This window comes from Heteronotia binoei, chromosome 21 (genome assembly GCF_032191835.1).
Source record: "Heteronotia binoei isolate CCM8104 ecotype False Entrance Well chromosome 21, APGP_CSIRO_Hbin_v1, whole genome shotgun sequence".
In the NCBI taxonomy this organism is placed as follows: Eukaryota; Metazoa; Chordata; class Lepidosauria; order Squamata; family Gekkonidae; genus Heteronotia; species Heteronotia binoei.
The window spans coordinates 192,484,702-192,503,080 of record NC_083243.1 but is presented as its reverse complement, the minus strand read 5'-3'; the positions used below and the strand labels follow the sequence as shown (position 1 = coordinate 192,503,080).

Sequence of the window (18,379 nt, the reverse complement as noted above, 5' to 3'; positions counted from 1 at the left end):
CCAGTCTATCTAGAATATGCTTAATGTCCGCTACCTTCGCACCAGGCAGGCAAGTCAACATATGGTCAGTACGTGGTTTTGCCTCCCAGCTATCTACCTGCCAAAGGATCAAATCACCTACTACCAAGAGCCCCCCTCCCTCCCTGCTCAGGGATGGTTCCTTGGTGTGAAAGGGTAACCGTTCACCAACTGAAAAAGAGGTTCCTTGTGAGGGCAAATTCCACTTATCCACAGTATGAATCCCTGTTTCCTCTCCACCTTCCTGCTCCCTGATAGCGGTGGGGCTGGCATTTTCAGAGTGGGATACATCTAACAAGTCCCCAAGATTCTTCTCCATGTGCCTATATGACTGTCTCTGCTTCTCCAGGTCAGCCACCTTAGCCTCAAGGGTGCAAATTCGTTCCCTGAGGACCAGGAGCTCCTTGCACCGAGCACACACCCAAGTCTTCTGTCCCATGGACAGATAGTCATACATGTGACACTCAGTGCAAAACACCTAACCCCCCTGCTGGCATTCTTCCTTCATAATTGCCTTTATTTTTTTTTTAAAAAAAATTAACACATCTATATAATCCCCTTTTAATACCCTTCATATTTATGTGGCTCTCCTTGTGGAAAGTCTATTTACCTTACTGGGAACACAAGGATACTAGGGCCTTGGCTTCCTCACCCTGGCTTCCTGGTCCTTCCTGGGCTTCTTTCAGAGTCCTTGGGCTAAGAGCCACAGGCCAAGTGCCCTTTAGCTCTTGCCCTTGCACCAAAGGCTTGTGCCTCTGGTGAGGTGCAGCCTTACAAATGCAAAGAAAGTGGAGCCAGCAGTCAGCACCAGGCAACACAGGCACTCCCAATCAGCAACAATCACCTGATGCAATCAGCTACACTCAGCTATAGCTCAGTCAAGACAAACAGAATCAGCAGTTCCTCACTTCCCAGCAAGCACCCCCACCCCCTGACTCTCTCCTTCCACACAGTAGCACTCAGCTAATTCTCCCCAGCAGTTAAGCCTCTGGTCTGATCCAGCATGGCTCTTTTTATGTTCTTTATTTGCTGTTATGGAACCATTCTCAACAGGAGCCATTCATTTTTATGGAGAAAAATATTATCACACTGACAATGGCTGACAGAGATAACTTCAGAGGGAGATGTAAAGTGGTGTGCCAAGTCTACCTCTACTGTCCTGCTGACAAATTCCATTGCGACAGCCAACACTCCCATCATTCTTCTGACTTCCTCTGCTTCTCCATGTGTGTGTGTATGTGTGTACTGTACAACTCAGTGGGACCAGTTTGGACTGGGGAATTGTCCACTTTATGGAAGAATTGTTGATGTTTATTTAGACAGGTATTTATCCAATTCATACCCTGTTGGGTGATCTACACAAACCCCATTGTGTAGCTAAAGAAGTGTATCCTCATTAAACAAAACAGAGACTGCATGGGTTGGCCAAGATTACCTCTTACTGTTGTTCCTCTGCTTTGATGGAGTCTTGGGGAGCTGTATTGGCTCTTTCAAAGCTCCTTTTAAGTGTATAATCCTTTCCTGTATCACTTCGCGGATGTTTTTTATCCATTCTTGTTTTGTTTCAATACTGGATGCCTAAAAAGTCAACAGAGAAAGAAGACAAAATTATGACATTTTGCAAGTTTTTGAAGTGCTGTGATTGCTTTCCAGTCACTTCTTTGTGTGCATTATAGAGCTAACTACTTGAATAAGCCACCAGAAGTTCAAGTTCCAAATGCTGATAGGCAGCTGCACTAGCAAAAGCAAGTCAGATAAGTGCCAGATAAACATATGCGGTACCCAAAATACAGCATGCCTATGCAGGGGAAATGGGACATCAATTTTGCAGCCAGGTTTTCTTAAACAAAGTATCTACCATAAAAGGTCCTTATTTGAGGGGGGGGGGGAATCAACAAAAATGACTGGCTTGTTCAGGTGGGAGGAAAATCACTACAGCTAAGAAATCCATCAAAAATGGGTAGTAGTTACAGAGCAAGATGATTATAAAAGACCTTTCCCCAACTGGAGTCCTCTTCAGTCCATGCTAGAGGTCCAGGCTACCATATAATGATTTAATTTGCATTGCTAGTAACACAATTGTAACAAATAAACACACCGCTGAAGAAATGGGAACCCAAACAGGTCCCTATTACATGCAAATCTTATACACTTCTAGAATGTTTCAATATATTTAATACAGCATCACTATATAAAGGTAATGGAAAACAGTCCCAGACATATATAACCTCTTCCTCCTCCTAGCAAAACTGAAATTAAAGCTGAGTGACAGCCCCTGTTGGCATCCACCATATCAGGCCTTTAGTGATGCAAGGCTTTGTGGCCTCCACAGTTCAATAATCCTTAACAGCTGAACAGCCCCATAGGTACCAGTAACTTTCACTCAACAGGTAAATGGAAGTGACTTTACCTGTTTAATAAATGCATGGGACTGTTTTCCATTATCTTTATATACTGATGCTGTATTAAATATATTACTGAAAAATTCTAGAAGATTTGCATGGAATAAGGACCTGTTTGGGTCCCCATTTTTTCAGCAGTGCGTTTGTTTCACTTGTTTGCTGAAACCATTACTTGTAGTAACAAAATTGTGGCCGGTTGTTCATTATAGTGCTCCTTTATTAGCTACGTATTTTGTGCCTGTATTCATTTGAGTCACATGGGTTTCATCAGCTTCCTAGACCCTCCAGTTTCATCAGCTTCCTAGACCTTCCAGTTTCATCAACTTCCTAGACCCTATGTTAAACAGAACAATGAACATCATTACTGGGATGTTCTATACTGGAAATTCTGACATTAAAATGCATTAATAGGGTCCTAATAGGAAGATCTGGGTTAGGTGCAGTGATCTGGCAGGGCCAGAGTGGAATCAACTGCTATGGCTGTGACCAGGTTAGGGTTGCCAAGCTCCAGGCGGTGGCCAGAGATCTCCTGCTATTACAACTGATTTCTAGGTGACCGAGATCAGTTCACCTGGAGAAAACAGCCACTTTGGAAGGCAGATTCTATGGCATTATACCCCATTGGAGTCCTTCCCCTCATCAACTCCACCCTCCTCAGGTTCCATCCCTCAAATCTCCAGGTATTTACCAACCTAGAGATAGTAACCCTAGACGAGGAATATGGGCAGAAGTGGTATAGCTATTCAGGTGAAAGACTGAAGACAGGCAAGACTACAAACAGGCACGTGGAGCTAAACAGACAGGAATCCTCAGAGCATTAATAAACAGCCGGGTCCACTAAATAGATGAAAGTAAAGGAGCCAGTCAGAAGAAATTAGCACTACTGATATTTTATCAAACTATGCAATTCCTCCTCAAGATCCAACCATCATTTTTGCACTCTACTGCTGAGTGGGATCTACCTAGCAATTCTAGGTTTTCCAAAAAAAATGTGCTGGGCGGAGGAAATAAGTGCCGAGACTCACTTTCAGCACCGTTTTGTTATCTGAGGAGGGAGTCCGCCCAGACCACAAGGCAAACTTGCAGGGATCACCTTCCACGTGCTCTGTCACTCCCAATTCTGAGGTCTGTTAAGAAGAAGAGACTGTGAGAAATCATATTTTAATTATTTTAGGAAGGAAGGAACTCGTCACATTTCAGCCTTATACAATGCATTTAGCCGCAATGTATCACATTAACTTTTACAGATATTATTTGTATTTTGCTTTTTGGTAAAGTGGGATAAAACCACTCCTGATGTGCACTAGATTGAGCATATATTTCAAATTTAGCGCACCTTTGTTTCCTACATGTATTTAACAAAAATTCTGAAACCCACAAAGCAGACATACCAGTAATTTGTTCTTGTAAACATATTTAGTGTGTCCTGCAGAATCTTTTATCTCTTTGCTAAAGACAAGAGAGATTTCGAAGAGAAACAAGTGCCTTTCACGACCCTTCCGGATAAGAGACTTGGGATCCCATACTTGGAAGGAATCCTGAAGGATTAGTTCTCCCTGAACATCCAAGTTTTCATCAAACCCTACAAATAAAACAAACCAAATTATTTTTTTGAAAAAAAAACCCCTCAAGCCATGTCAGATGCTGATAAGCCCAAGCTTAAGAACTGAATTTTGTCCTTTTGAGAGTCACCAAAAATAAGTATTCTGTAAATAATGTGGATTTTTAAAAAAACTTCAAGGTTGTCCATGATCTCTTTGTCAGGTCAGGTTATTTTCCCATCCTTTGTTCCTCCGTGCCTATTTTCACTCCTGACACTAGTTTTATCTATGAGAGGTCTCAGAAATTTGAGGCAAGAAAGAATTGCTTTTATGTTAATACCAGAGAGGTACACTTGCACAAAATTATTGTGCTAAATTAGTGGGACTTTCCATGTCATACACAAAAGGCTGGCAAAGTTGTGACAAGGCAGTGCTAGTTAAAATGTAAAAACTTTACTGTGCTTATAAGAGGAGAAGTCTGTTTAGAATGTTTAATTAACCACCTTTTCCCTGCTTCCTTGATTTTATACTGTTGTTGTTATGCCAATAAAGGTTCTGTGTGACTGGGAGTTTTCAAGTGGTAGTTTGGCGAGTTAAAATAGAGCAAAGTGTGAGCAAAATATTTTCTTAAAAATATGGATGGCCCTGGTGACTGTTGTGAGTAACGAAAGAAATCTTAACATTTACTCAATTTTATTTTTATTTATGTATTTTAATCAATTTATATCCCGCCCTCCCCGGAAAGCAGGCTCAGGGTGGCTCACATAGTCATGTGAATACATGGAACATAGAACCACATTTAAAATATAAGAAGATACAGAAACATAAAAACATATAACCATTTCAGGTGCTATAATGATAGGGTTGCCAAGTCCAATTCAAGAAATATCTGGGGACTTTGGGGGTGGAGCCAGGAGACTTTGGGGGTGCAGCCAGGAGACATTAGGGGTGGAGCCAAGATCAAGGCTGTGACAAGCATCATTGAACTCCAAAGGGAGTTCTGGCCATCACATTCAAAGGGATGGCACACCTTTTTAAATGTCTTCCTTCCATAGGAAATAATGAAGGATAGGGGCACCTTCTTTTGGGGCTCATAGAATTGGACTCCCTGGTCCAATTCTTTTGAAACCTGGGGGGTATTTTGGGGAGAGGCACTAGATGCTATACTGAAAATTTGGTGCCTCTACCCCCAGCCCCCCCAGAGCCCCAGTTACCCGCAGATCAATTCCCCATGATTTTCTATGGGAATAAATCTCCATAGGGAATAATAGAGTTCCCAGCAGACATTTACCTCCCCTCCCCCCGCTTTCTGATAACTCTGAAGTGGGCGGAGGGCCTCCAAACCGGAGGATCCCCTGCCCCCACCTGGGGATTGGCAACCCTATATAATGATCTTTGAGTTTCCATATTGTTCTTCCAGCTTCCTCTTATGGAAAGATTGACCTTAGGTTCATGTTCAAGGTGGCCCAGTTGTTTCGGGGTCTGTTGCAGCCAAATGATCTTAATTTCCAAATGCCTGGTGGAAGAGCTCCACTGTGTGAGCTCTCGCAGGGCCCTAACCTCCTCGGGGAGCTCGTCCCACCAGCTTGAGGCTGCAACAGAAAAGGCCCTGGCTCTAGTTGTCATGAGCCTGGCCTCTTTTAGGCCAGGGATTGAAAGCAGGTTTCGTGACCCTGACCAAAGTGCTCTCTGGGGTACGTGTGGGGAAAGGCGGTCCCCTAAGGTATACAGGGGTTGGCCTTACAGTGGCTCTCTTCCTTTCTCCAGGATCCCTGGCCATATAGGACTTCAAAGGTAAGAACCAGCACCTTGAAACGGAGTCGGGATGCGATGGGCAACCGGTGCAGCGCTTTCAATACAGGCTGAATGTGCTCCCACAAGGGGAGGCCCATTAATAGCCTGGCTGCAGCATTCTACACTAGTTGAAGCTTCCGGGTCTGAGACAAGGGCAGCCTCATGTAGAGGGCATTACAGTAATCCAATCTTGAGGTGACTGTGGCACGAATCACTGTCGCCAAGTCGTCGCATTCGAGGTAGGGAACCAACTGCCTTATCAGTCGAAGATGATAAAAGGCTGATTTGGCAGTGGCTGCCATCTGGGCCTCTATTGTTAAAGAGGAGTCCAGGAGCACTCCTAAGCTTTTAACCTTGGGTGCCAACATAAGTGGCGCTCCATCAAAGGCCAGTAGTGAGACCTCTGCTCTCGGACTGCCTCTACCTAGGTACAGGACCTCTGTCTTTGTCGGATTCAATTTCAGTCTACTCAGCTGAGCCACCCTGCCACAGCTTGTAGTGCCATGGTCAAATCTTCTGGGGAGGAGTTGGAATGGCCATCCATCAGCAGATAGAGCTGGGTGTCGTCTGCATACTGATGACATCCTAGCCCAAACCTCTGGGCAAGGGGGTGCATGTAGATGTTGAATAACATCCGGGAGAGAACCACTCCTTGTGGCAAACCACATCCAAGTGGGTGCTGTCGGGATAGCTCCTCCCCTATTGCCACCCTTTGTCCCCGACCCTGGAGAAAGGAGGAGGGCCACTGTAAGGCCAACGCCTGTATCCCAGTGTCAGTGAGGCGGTGGGTCAGTAACTGATGGTCGACTGTGTCGAACACAGCCAACAGGTCTAAAAGCCACAGTACCGCCGAACCACGTCTATCCAAATGCCTCTGGAGGTCATCTGTGAGGGCAACCAGAACCGTCTCCATCCGATGACCTGGACGAAACCCGGATTGAAAAGGGTTAAGCATGGAAGCGTCATCTAGAAAGCCCTGTAACTGTACTGCTACTGCCCTCTCAATAATCTTGCCCAGAAAAGGCAAGTTTGACACCGGCCAATAGTTTGCTAATATGGTCGGGTCCAATTACAGTTTCTTTAGGAGAGGGCAAACCACTGCCTCCTTAAGAGGCTGAGGGAAGGTCCCTTCAGATAGGGACCTGTTAACCATTTCCCTCAAAAGAACCCGTAATTCTCCTCGGCCAGCTTTTATTAACCAGGATGGGCACGGGTCCAGACTACACATGGTTGAGTGTACAGAAGAGAGCGTTCCTCCAGGCTGAGTGGAGTGAAATAATCCACAATCTGACTAGAAGACAAGCATCATATGAACCTATGAACATATGAAGCTGCCTTATACTGAATCAGACCTTTGGTCCATCAAAGTCAGTATTGTCTTCTCAGACTGGCAGCGGCTCTCCAGGGTCTCAAGCTGAGGTTTTTCACACCTATTTGCCTGGACCCTTTTTTGGAGATGCCGGGGATTGAACCTGGGACCTTCTGCTTTCCAAGCAGATGCTCTACCACTGAGCCACCGTCCCTCCATCTCCATCACCTACTGCCTGGGCCCTTTTGAGCTGTAGATGCTGGGGATTGAACCTGGGACCTTCTGCTTACCAAGCAGATGCTCTACCACTGAGCCACCGTCCCTCAATAAAGACAAGCATCTGTAAAAAGCTGTACTTTTATCTACAGGCCCCTCATTCAAAACACACACAAATTCCACAGCCCTTTAAACCTCATACTAATATCTTCATGCATCCGACAGCATTCTTCTCCAAGGTTGCTAGTGCCTGCTTACCTTCCAGCATGCTCACATGCATGGCATCATTGGCTTTCTTTGGGACACTCAGCATCACTTCCAAACCATCCTTAAGTTCTCCTTTCCCTTCTTCACAGCATGTTAAAAGCTCCTGTGGAGAAACAACCCCCCCCGCCAAATCTAAGCTCCAGATAGGTAGCCTCTTTTTGGTTGCAGCTAATCGGGATAGATCATGAAGGAACTAGGCTCTTGAGAAGGGAGTGTCAAGGCAAATGTAGACAATGTTGACATAGTATGGGAAGCTTTACTGAATGCCACATTTAAATTGGGCAACTATTCACATTGGAACAATGCCCCAGCCAAATCTCCCCTGTTAACCAACCAGATGCCTGCCCTGCCCTGTTAACAAGCAAATAATTTATCAGCTGCCTCTTAGACAGCTCTATGTATGTAATGGGCAGTGGAGATGGGAGAGTTAATGTACAGATAGTGAATATTTCTATGAAAACAGGTTTATATATGTGTAATACTTGTGCATTTCCTATGCTGAAAAAGGACAATTCCTTTCTCAAGACATGTTGCAAATATGAATTATCCTACAGATTGTGTACTCACTAGAAGGTTCAGATATTGTAATGAGTTGTTTCCAAGCATGTGGAATGTAAATCATTCACAAAGGTGGAGGCTCAAAAGCCATGATTCATTATGCATTCAATAAAAGCTGCAGAGGAGAAACCAGTCTGAGGATTCTGAGTTGCTGACATTGCTTTTGATACTAGCATTGCATGCCTTTGTGCTTACATTGATGCCTTTGGGGAAGCCTGCTCAACCTGTAAATCTTCCTGCCTTTGGGGAAGCCTGCTCAACCCGTAAATCTTTCAAGCAAATCTGAAACTTACTTTCAAGCAAGGATGTTTTCTGAAGTCACATTTAGTCCCACAGTGAAGTATACATGTCCAGTGACCTAACGCATTTTGCTAAAGAAGTTAGTTTTAAGGACAGGGTTTGACAGAAGAGAGGGAAGCGGGTTGACAAATGAAGAGCGGGTATAAGGAAGATCTCTGTGTTACTTAAATGTTAAGTTTCAAGTATGCACAGACCCATTGGAGCTCTAATCCTTCCATCCCTGCACACTATTGCATGTCTTGAAATCACTGTCCACATTTTACTATTGGCCTAAAAGGAAAGAGAACTGGAAAGCCATCTATTTTCCTTTGAGATCTAAAAGCAGCATGTAGAAGGGATGTCAGTTAGACTGCTCAGTAGGTTTCTTTACCATTTTTTCCTCATACAACTCCAATCCAAATGAGGCCCACACATGGTTTCTGTTAGCATATTTAAAATGCTGGGAATACCCAGTCATGAGTTTCCCAGTGTCTTCATCTGAGCTTAAGACAGTACTATATCAATTGACCCAAGAGTTTATCTGGGGTTCACATCCCTACCAGTTAATCTACCTATTAAACAAGCATCACAATGAGTTGTTTATATACCTTCAATAAAAGCTGGTACTTGGTTATCCTTTGGACAGGTTTGATTAAGTATGAGGAAATGGAGTTGGCCAGGCCATGTCTCTGTTGAATTTCCTAAGTTAAAAAAAAAAAAAATTAACAACTTAGATGAGAGTTCCTAGTTTCAAAAGCAGCCACACAGAGACCATTTCAGTTGCAAAACACCTGGACCGATCACCTCCTTGGAGATCATTATTAGGCAGTTTCTTTAAGAACAAAAGAGAAATTCTGTACCCTCCCTTGTGGTCCTTTCGATAAGGAGCTCTGTTAGGGTTGCCAAGTCCAATTCAAGAAATATCTGGGGACTTTGGGGGTGGAGCCAGGAGACATTGGGCTGGAGCCAAGATCAAGGCTGTGACAAGCATCATTGAACTCCAGAGGGAGTTCTGACCATCACATTTAAAGGGATGGCACACCTTTTCAATGCCTTCCTTCCATAGGAAATAATGGATAGGGGCACCTTCTTTTGGGGCTCACAGAATTGGACTCCCTGGTCCAATCTTTTTGAAACTTGGGGGGTATTTTGGGGAGGGGCACTAGATGCTATACTGAAAATTTGGTGCCTCTATCCCCAAAAACAGCCCCCCCCAGAGCCCCACGGATCAATTCTCCATGGTTTTCTATGGGAATAAATCTCCTTAGGGAATAACAGAGTTCCAGCAGACATTTTTCTCCCCTCCCCCCGCTTTCTGATGACCCTGAAGCGGGGGGGGGGCCCTCCAAACCGGGGGATCCCCTGCCCCCACCTGGGGATTGGCAACCCTAAGCTCTGTACAAGCAGCCAGCTAGGGCCCTGCCAAGAAAATAATGAACAGTGTGCTTGAAATGGATTTATACTAACAAATAAGAGCTGACTTCTCCTGATTTACAAGGGTTTAAACCAGATACTTACCATCGAAGCCTAGGTGAATTTCACATCTGGGATGGGATGGTGGCAGATCACGATCACAACCCTTGATGTATTTTGAAACATAGATTGCTTAGTAACTTTTAGGACCACTTTGGGAACTGAGTCATTGTACCGGTAACTTTGAGAGCAATCCAGCTCCACTAAAATTAATGGACTGTATATCGTATTTTTTAAATCTGGCCAACCGGAGAAGTCAGTTAAAGCTGCCCAATTCTTAACAAAAGCCTCTCTGTCTTCTTCCGTTTGGCCCTAGCTCAAAAGTTGCTTTCTGTTTGTAATGTGTGAGGATATAGTCACACACCGAAGTGCAATCTCACACTGCAGCATCTCCATATTGTAGAAGACGGAGACCAGTGGCTCTGTACACAACATCACATCAGATGAGGCAGCAAGGTCCCTCTGTTCGAGGTGTCAGTCACTGAATTTCAGGGAGCAAGGCCTGCATGCACGAGGCTCCAAAGCTTTTCCCCATTCTTCTCAGCCCCACAAGAATAACGGTAAATACAAAGTGAAGGAGGAGGCTCAATCTAACATATTTATCTCATCTTTTCCTACAGGAGATACGAAGGGAGGCAGGAGAAGCAGCACGGCACAGAGCTCCATGTCTCAGACGAAGGATCATCTTGCTTCAGTAACAGTGAACTAACTCACCAGTCTGTCCTATGACTAATTCCCATCTGCAATTTGATTAAGTTATGAAAGTTATCAACATGAAAAACAGTGTCTGGTTTGTAACTTGGGATAACCCAACACATTTTATCATGTACAGATAATGAGAAACCCCAACTGGTCCTGGCTTCCCAGAACATGTATAATGCGTGCACCTGCCTTGCAAAGTACGTCAAAATAATCATTCTCTAAGAGATAAGTGTTTCATCTAAAGTGATTCAGAGAGATTGTGGATACACTGGAATTTAAACAAGAGATTCCCGATCATAGCATAAGCTGTTGACCATTATACCACAAGAAATGCAAGTTTCTTCCATGTAAAAAATTATGTAACGCACAAAGAAGTCTGACTTTGTCAGGGTTTCTTTCTGTTTCTTGCCTTACTGCTCTACTGTTTAAGAAAATACCGACGAATATGATGATGCCATTTAGCCAATAAATGTAATCCGGGCTTTTTTTGTAGCAGGAACTCCTTTGCATATTAGGTCCACACCCTTGATGTAGCCAATCCTCCTGGAGCTTACAATAGGCCCTAAAAAAGTAGCCTTGTAAGCTCTTGAAGAATTGGCTACTTCAGGAGGTGAGGCCTAATATGCAAAAGAGTTCCTGCTACAAAAAAAGCTCTGCATGTAATCTACATCTAACTTATCTATATGCAAGGCTTTTTTTGAGCAGGAATGCAATTCTGGCTGGCTTGGCATCAGGGGGTGTGACCTAATATGCACATGAGTTCCTACTCGGCTTTTTCTACAAAAAAGCCCCATCTATATGTATATCAAACCTATCCCCCATTGATATGTCGAATCCCCTTTTAAAGCCACTTAAATCAGCAGCCATCAATTCGCAGCGAATTCTGAGAGCTGGCATGGCATCCTGGTTAAGAGCAGCAGACTCGGCTCTGGAGAACTGGGTATGATTCCCCCTCCTCCACACAAAGCCTGCTGGGTGACCTTGGGCCAGTCACAGTTCACTCAGAACTCTCTCAGCCTCATCTACCTCACAAGGTGCCTGTTGGAGATAATCTCATCTATCTCACAAGGTGTCAAGGGAGGGACGGTGGCTCAGTGGTAGAGCATCTGCCAGGTTCAATCCCTGGCATCTCCAAAAAAGGGTCCAGGCAAAGAGGTGTGAAAAACCTCAGCTTGAGGCCCTGGAGAACAGCTGCCAGTCTGAGTAGACAAGACTGACTTTGATGGACCGAGGGTCTGATTCAGTATAAGGCAGCTTCAAATGTTCATGGGGAGGGACGGTGGCTCAGTGATAGAGCATCTGCTTGGGAAGCAGAAGGTCCCAGGTTCAATCCCCGGCATCTCCAAAAAAGGGTCCAGGCAAAGAGGTGTGAAAAACCTCAGCTTGAGACCCTGGAGAGCCGCTGCCAGTCTGAGAAGACAATACTGACTTTGATGGACCAAGGGTCCATCAATATAAGGCAGCTCCATATGTTCGTGTTGTAGAGAGAGGAAGGGAAAGTAATTCTCCTGATTTTCTTCTGCTCTCAACTTATAATTTATAACATTTAAAAAGTGCAGCATCAGGCTAGAACCACTGTGCAGTCTTTTTTGCATGACTGAATGACTGTACAAGTGGTTAGAAAAAAGTATGCTGAAAAATTTAACCCTTAAAAAGCAAAGTAGGTCAGCTTCTTTTCCTCCCACTGCTTTTCACAAAAAAGATTCCCTATTCTAGAAAGAAAGAAAGAAAGAAAGAAAGAAAGAAAGAAAGAAAGAAAGAAAGAAAGAAAGAAAGAAAGAAAGAAAGAAAGAAAGAAAGAAAGAAAGAAAGAAAGAAAGAAAGAAAGAAAGAAAGAAAGAAACTATCTGCTTGGAAAACATAAAGAGACTGTAATACTAACATTTTGGTATCAAACAATAGCAAGAAGTTTCCAACCAGCATAACACAGCAGGGCTGGAAAAGCTTAGCTGGACAAATGCTTTTTAAATCTGTGTCAACACTGTTAAACATGTAAATCTGCTGAAAGGTTAGCTCCACACTGGAAACCTTTGAGTGGGCTGAGATGCCACCTGCTGGTTAGTATATTTAATTGTCACATGTTTTCACCACAGGAATAAAGATTATTCTAAAAGAGTCCTCTGGGACTCTGCCCAATTAAAAACAATAATATTCCCTTCATCATCTTAATTTTTTTTCTTAGCTGACTATAAAAGTTCTAAGCATTGAATTAAATACAGACAATTTAATCAGCGGCATGTAATGAAGAAAGCCATATAAAAAGCTAGCAGCTGAGTCTAGGCGGGAAGGATGCCAAGGGGCTGCATTTGTAATTGGAGATGTCCAATTTAGGGTTAGATGAACAATTGTACTAAGCAGAGCAGGGACTGAGCCAAATTACAGGTCTACCAATGATGCAATTAATGCAGCATGCCTTTATGTTTTAAAAGAGACTATCCTGCTCCTGCTATTAGGTTTTTTAAATCTGCTGTGAGGAGATGATGACAGGTTGGCTGGTGGCTGCTGTGATTACGGGGTAGCCGTGGGGACCATGACTAAGATTATTCCAGTGGCCTCCCATCACTGGGGGCAGCAGTGGGGACAACTGCAGCATAGCCTGCCTTGCAGGTGCAGCCAAAGATGCTCCTCAATGATGCAGTGATGGAGGGGGGAGGCTAGAATAGAATGAGCTGAACAATGTAGGCTGAAGCCAATGAGCCAGGGAGCGTCAGCAGGGAGCAGTCCTGCGGGGGCAGTTGCCAGCTTTATACCCCCATGGGTGGCAGGAACTCATCAGAAAGGGGGGAGGGTGACCAGTGGGCTTGCGCAAGACGCACCCCCCCAGTTTAGGGGGTTGGAGGGAGGCCTTGCTGAGGAGGAAGTGTGCAGACCAGTTTCCTAGGACAAGGATCAGGACATGCAGGAGAGGAATAGGGTACTTTATATCACTCCCCTCTCTATCGGAGGCACTGGCAAGGAAGATGTCATTGCAGCAGGCCCAATCAGGAGTTGATGGGAGTGTAACAGCTTTACCCCCTCACTCCTAACCACAAAGCAACCTGGGATGGCTACTGGCAGCTATTCAGGTGACCCAACTTTGTCTCAGAGAGCAATGGTTGTGTTCTCATGGATATTTAACAATTACACACATTGACTTCCATGGACTTAGAAAGTTTGCAACTCTGTGCAATACTGCACTCTAAAAGACCTCTGGTAGAATATGAAGAATGTGGAAGCCCTATATATTGTAGCTGATTTTAGGGGTTGCGTGTGGGGTGAGCAAGAGAAGAATGTCTGCCTTGATAACCCAGGATATATGTGTAATAAATAATATTTAGGCAATTCTTTCATAAACTTAAAAAATGAAAATACAAATTTCTGTAGCATTTTTGTTCTGTAATTAACTAAGGTCGATTTTTTTGAGGGGGGGGGCATTGTAAGAAAATTGGTTCCAAGTTTTAGCAGCCCAAGTAATAATATCCACTAGTGAAGACTGATTCTTATTTTGCTTTTACACGGCAAGAAGAGGGAATTGTGGTATTTTAAAAAATCTAGAGCTTCAGGTACCTTCATCTTTAAGTGGATATGTCCCATATGGCAACTAATTTTTCAGAAAGAATTTTAATAAGGCCAGATAGTTTTTCTCCAGGGCTTTTCCAACAATCTTTTTTGTATAATGAACAGGCAGCTACTTTATTTGTTGTGAAGGATCCAGATGTGTTCCCACAAAGCAGGCATTCTCTTGCAAGGGCTGGCTAGATTGAAGTCCAGTAGCATTTTAGAGACCAACAACATTTGGGGCATATAATCTTTCAAAGATGAAAGCTCCCTTTGTCCCTTCTGACCTATCTATTTTATGGAAGTTGGCTGTACAAATATTATGGGCAACCACTGGATGCTAGCTGTGCAATGGGAATAATAAACAGAGCCTACGCATATGCCTATGCCCTTTTTGTTCATGTGAACTTTTTTCAGCTTTGCTGCAGTATGTTGGAAGCAAAAGGTTCAGTAAAAACCAATAAGAAGCCAATACGAAGCCAAAAGCCCAGCCAAATCTACTGTCTGTCAAATACTGCACAATCCTCATCAATGATGACCCTCTATGATCGCAGAATCAAAGATAGTTTATTCATTGTATGAGGAAGTTAGAGATCAAGACTATGTCTTGATAGGACTGAGAATACAGGTACAGACAGGCAAATATATTGGTTGATCCAGAGTGTTATACATCTATCATGATGCAGTATGTTTGGTATGGATTAAGGGCTGGATGACTTTGATCAATAAAAACTTATTGGCTTTAGAAGGGCAAGGAAATATTTTTGGTTGGCATGCATATGTGTACTATGGGAACGAGAAGATGGATGTTTTTTTCTCACACCATTATATAAGGAGGAACTTGTTGAATACATGGAAAAAATATAATAAATATGGTGATGAGAGAAAACCACTTTGGATAGTGCCGACTGAAGTTATTAAATTGTCTCAAAGTCCACGAGAAGATAAATACGTATCATACGAACAACTGCTAAAATTTCAGGGAGGTAAAGTTGAAATGAAATCGGCTGAAGAACTGCAAGGAAAATTTGATTGGTTTCAATTGCTTGAGATTAAAAGCTTGGTGGAAAAAGACATTAGAAGTACAGGTATAAGATTTGAAAAAATGGAAATGGAAAAAATGCTGTTGGGTGAAATTGAAAAATTGATTTCAAGGACTTATAAGTTGCTATTGAAATGGTCTATAGAAGAGGAGGTTGTGAACTTAGGAGGGACGGTGGCTCAGTGGTAGAGCATCTGCTTGGGAAGCAGAAGGTCCTAGGTTCAATCCCTGGCATCTCCAAAAAGAGTCCAGGCAAATAGGTGTGAAAAACCTCAGCTTGAGACCCTGGAGAGCCGCTGCCAGTCTGAGAAGGCAATACTGACTTTGATGGACCAAAGGTCTGATTCAGTATAAGGCAGCTTCATATGTTCAAACATCAAATGATTAAATGGGCAATAAACTTTAATAAAGAAATACAAATAGAGACATGGGAACTCAATGAAAATTGCAACGTGTTATAATATAAAAGAGAACTGTTTTAAAATCCTGTATAGGTGGTATATGACACCTAAAAAACTAGCAAAAATGAACAATCAAGCTTCAGATAGGTGTTGGAAATGTAAAAAACATGAAGATTCTTTCTACCATATGTGGTGGACTTGTGAAAAGGCAAAACAATTTTGGTTAATGATTCAATAAGAGATTTTGAAAATCTTGGGATATAATATTAAGAGAGCACCAGATGTCTTTCTGGTGGGATTACAAATGGAAAATTTTCCAAAGCAAGAAAGGACATTGTTGTGGTATTTGCTTTCAGCTGCGAGAACATTGTATGCGCAAATGTGGAAGCAAGATAAATACCAGAAAAATGGGACTGGATCTTAAAGGTTCTTAATTGGAGTGAAATGGACAAACTTACTAGAATATTAAAAGATTGTAACCGGGAGGAATTTAAAGAATATTGGAATAAATTTCAAAACTATGTGGAGATACAATGGAAGATGAAGAGCCATCTAGTGACTGAACTTTAAAAGAGAAAAAGGACTGTGATTACTGAGTATTGTTTTAGGAATGAAATATAAGTAGTTGAATTTATATAGTAAGTCCATGTGAGTTAAGACAAGATTAAGATTTATATAATTTTTGGATAGTGCCAGCCGAAGTGATAAAAATAACAGCTGAGATGGGTGAAGAAAAGTGGTTGTCATATAATCAACTATTAAAAATACAAAGTGGCAAAATAGAACTGAAAACTGCTGAAGAGCTGAATAATAAATATGATTGGTTTCAAATGCAACAAATAAAGAGCTTAGTGGAGAATGACATTAAAACTGAAGGAATAAGAAAAGAGCAAACAGAAATGGAAAAAGTTCTGCTTGGAGACAACAAAAAATTAATTTCAAAATTATATAAATTACTTTTAAAATGGTCTATGGAAGATGAAGTAGTGAAATCTCAAATGATTAAGTGAGCAATTAATGTAAATAAAGAAATACAGATGGAAACTTGGGAATATTTGTGGAAGAACTCTATGAAGCTTTCAACGTGTCATAGTATTAAAGAGAACTGTTTTAAAATGATGTATAGATGGTATATGACTCCTAAGAAATTGGCAAAGATGAATAATAAGATGCCAGACAGATGTTGGAAATGTAAAAAAACATGACAGTTCTTTCTACCATATGTGGTGGACTTGTGAAAGAGAAAAAAAGTATTAGCAGATGATTCAACAAGAAATTTCTAGGATCTTGGGATATGAATTTAAGAAAGTTGCAGAGACTTTCTGTTGCGATTACAAATGGAAAAATTTCCAAAAGAAGATAGAACTATAATTTGGTAATTGCTTTCAGCTGCTAGGACATTATATGCACAGTTGTGGAAGCAAGAAAAAATACCAGGGAAATGGGATTGGATTGTAAAATTTATGACATGGAGTGAAATGGATAAATTAACAAGAATCTTAAGAGACTATGATTTAAAAGTTTTTAAGATGGAGTGGAAAAAGTTCAGAAGATATGTAGAAAAAGAGTGGAAAATAAAAGGACATAGGACAATTTTTGAAAATGATTAAGTCTTAGAAAAAAGAATAATATTAATTTTTGTTTTTATTAGTTAAGGGTACCTTTAAACATTAGTACTTTAAGTAAATAACACCGGCGGGGGTCAAGTAACGGGGGGAGGGGTGGGTAGAAAGTAATATATTGGATAGATAAAAGAAGTTATTAATGATGCAAAAAATATAATTTGTTACCATATGTTACCAAATAAAATTGTTTTAACCAGAAGATTTATATAATTTAAGTGATGATTTAATGACTACGAAATCTATGTTTAATGTTTAACAAGTAATAATTGAATTTTTAAAGTGCAAAGGAGAATAAATTATGGCTAGCTGATCAAATGTGTAAGATTGATGTTTAAGTAGAAAGTATTAAGTAAAGGAATAAGAATAGTAGTCATATTGGAGTTAAGATTAAGTTAAATGAATGATAACTTTTAGTTAAGATTCTATATATGGGAATTTTCACTTTTAAAAGGTTTTTAATGTATTTTGTATACCGGCGGAGGTCACAATTTGGAGGGGGGATGGGTGGGAAAATGTGTAATGTATTGATGAACTATATTTGGATTTTGATAGTAGAATATGTTTTCAATATATTGCAAAATAAAAATTTTGTTATTACCAGAGTGTTATACATCTGAGCAAAAAGTGCCTTTTTTTCTACCAATGAAATATTGCCCTTTCCCTCCCCCCTTTGTTCAATTCCCATCAGAACCAGCTGCAGCCAAAAGTGATAGTTTCTTAGAGTACCACATATCTCAGGGAGAGAAAGGCTACTTGTAAGTTTCCCAGACACAACATATTTGATTCGTTTGTAAGCTGTTTTAGCTGTTACAAAATTATTACAATTGTCTGAATTCAACATGGAAGTGTTGACAAAGAGGCCCCTTGACACTGTCCTATTCTCTGTCTTGCAAGTAAGGTATAGGAACTAGAAAACAACAGCCTTACTGCATGGAGTTCTCCAGAACGAGCATGACCTGGGCTGGAAGCTCATCAGCCAACAAAGGCTAGAGCACAACTGAAGGCATATAAAGATCTTATAATCTTACTTTTTCCTGTCCTGGATCTCGCAAAGATCTAGATCAGCAGTGTCAAACATACAGCCCACGGGATGGGGCAGGGGGGGGGGCAGGGGGAGGTCTTCCTATTCCTCCTAGAATATTCCTCCAAAGTTAAATGTGGACCAGGGTAGGTCCTGACAGCTTCCGCTGCCAAATGTATTTAAATTCTAGGACA

The 18,379-nt window shown here is 41.9% G+C and overlaps 1 protein-coding gene across 5 annotated transcripts in view; it reads right to left on the bottom strand.

The window, feature by feature from the left end:
* KALRN (kalirin RhoGEF kinase) overlaps positions 1–18,379 on the bottom strand; it is an 837,912-nt gene that overhangs the window by 244,829 nt on the left and 574,704 nt on the right. For all 5 annotated transcript variants that reach the window (XM_060262792.1, XM_060262795.1, XM_060262793.1 and 2 more), the window contains exons 28-32: positions 8,993–9,085; positions 7,539–7,650; positions 3,812–4,002; positions 3,446–3,547; positions 1,454–1,596 (exon numbers count right to left, since the gene is read on the bottom strand). In XM_060262792.1, the coding sequence (XP_060118775.1) occupies positions 1,454–1,596; positions 3,446–3,547; positions 3,812–4,002; positions 7,539–7,650; positions 8,993–9,085 (641 nt within the window). The remainder of the gene's footprint in view (positions 1–1,453; positions 1,597–3,445; positions 3,548–3,811; positions 4,003–7,538; positions 7,651–8,992; positions 9,086–18,379) is intronic.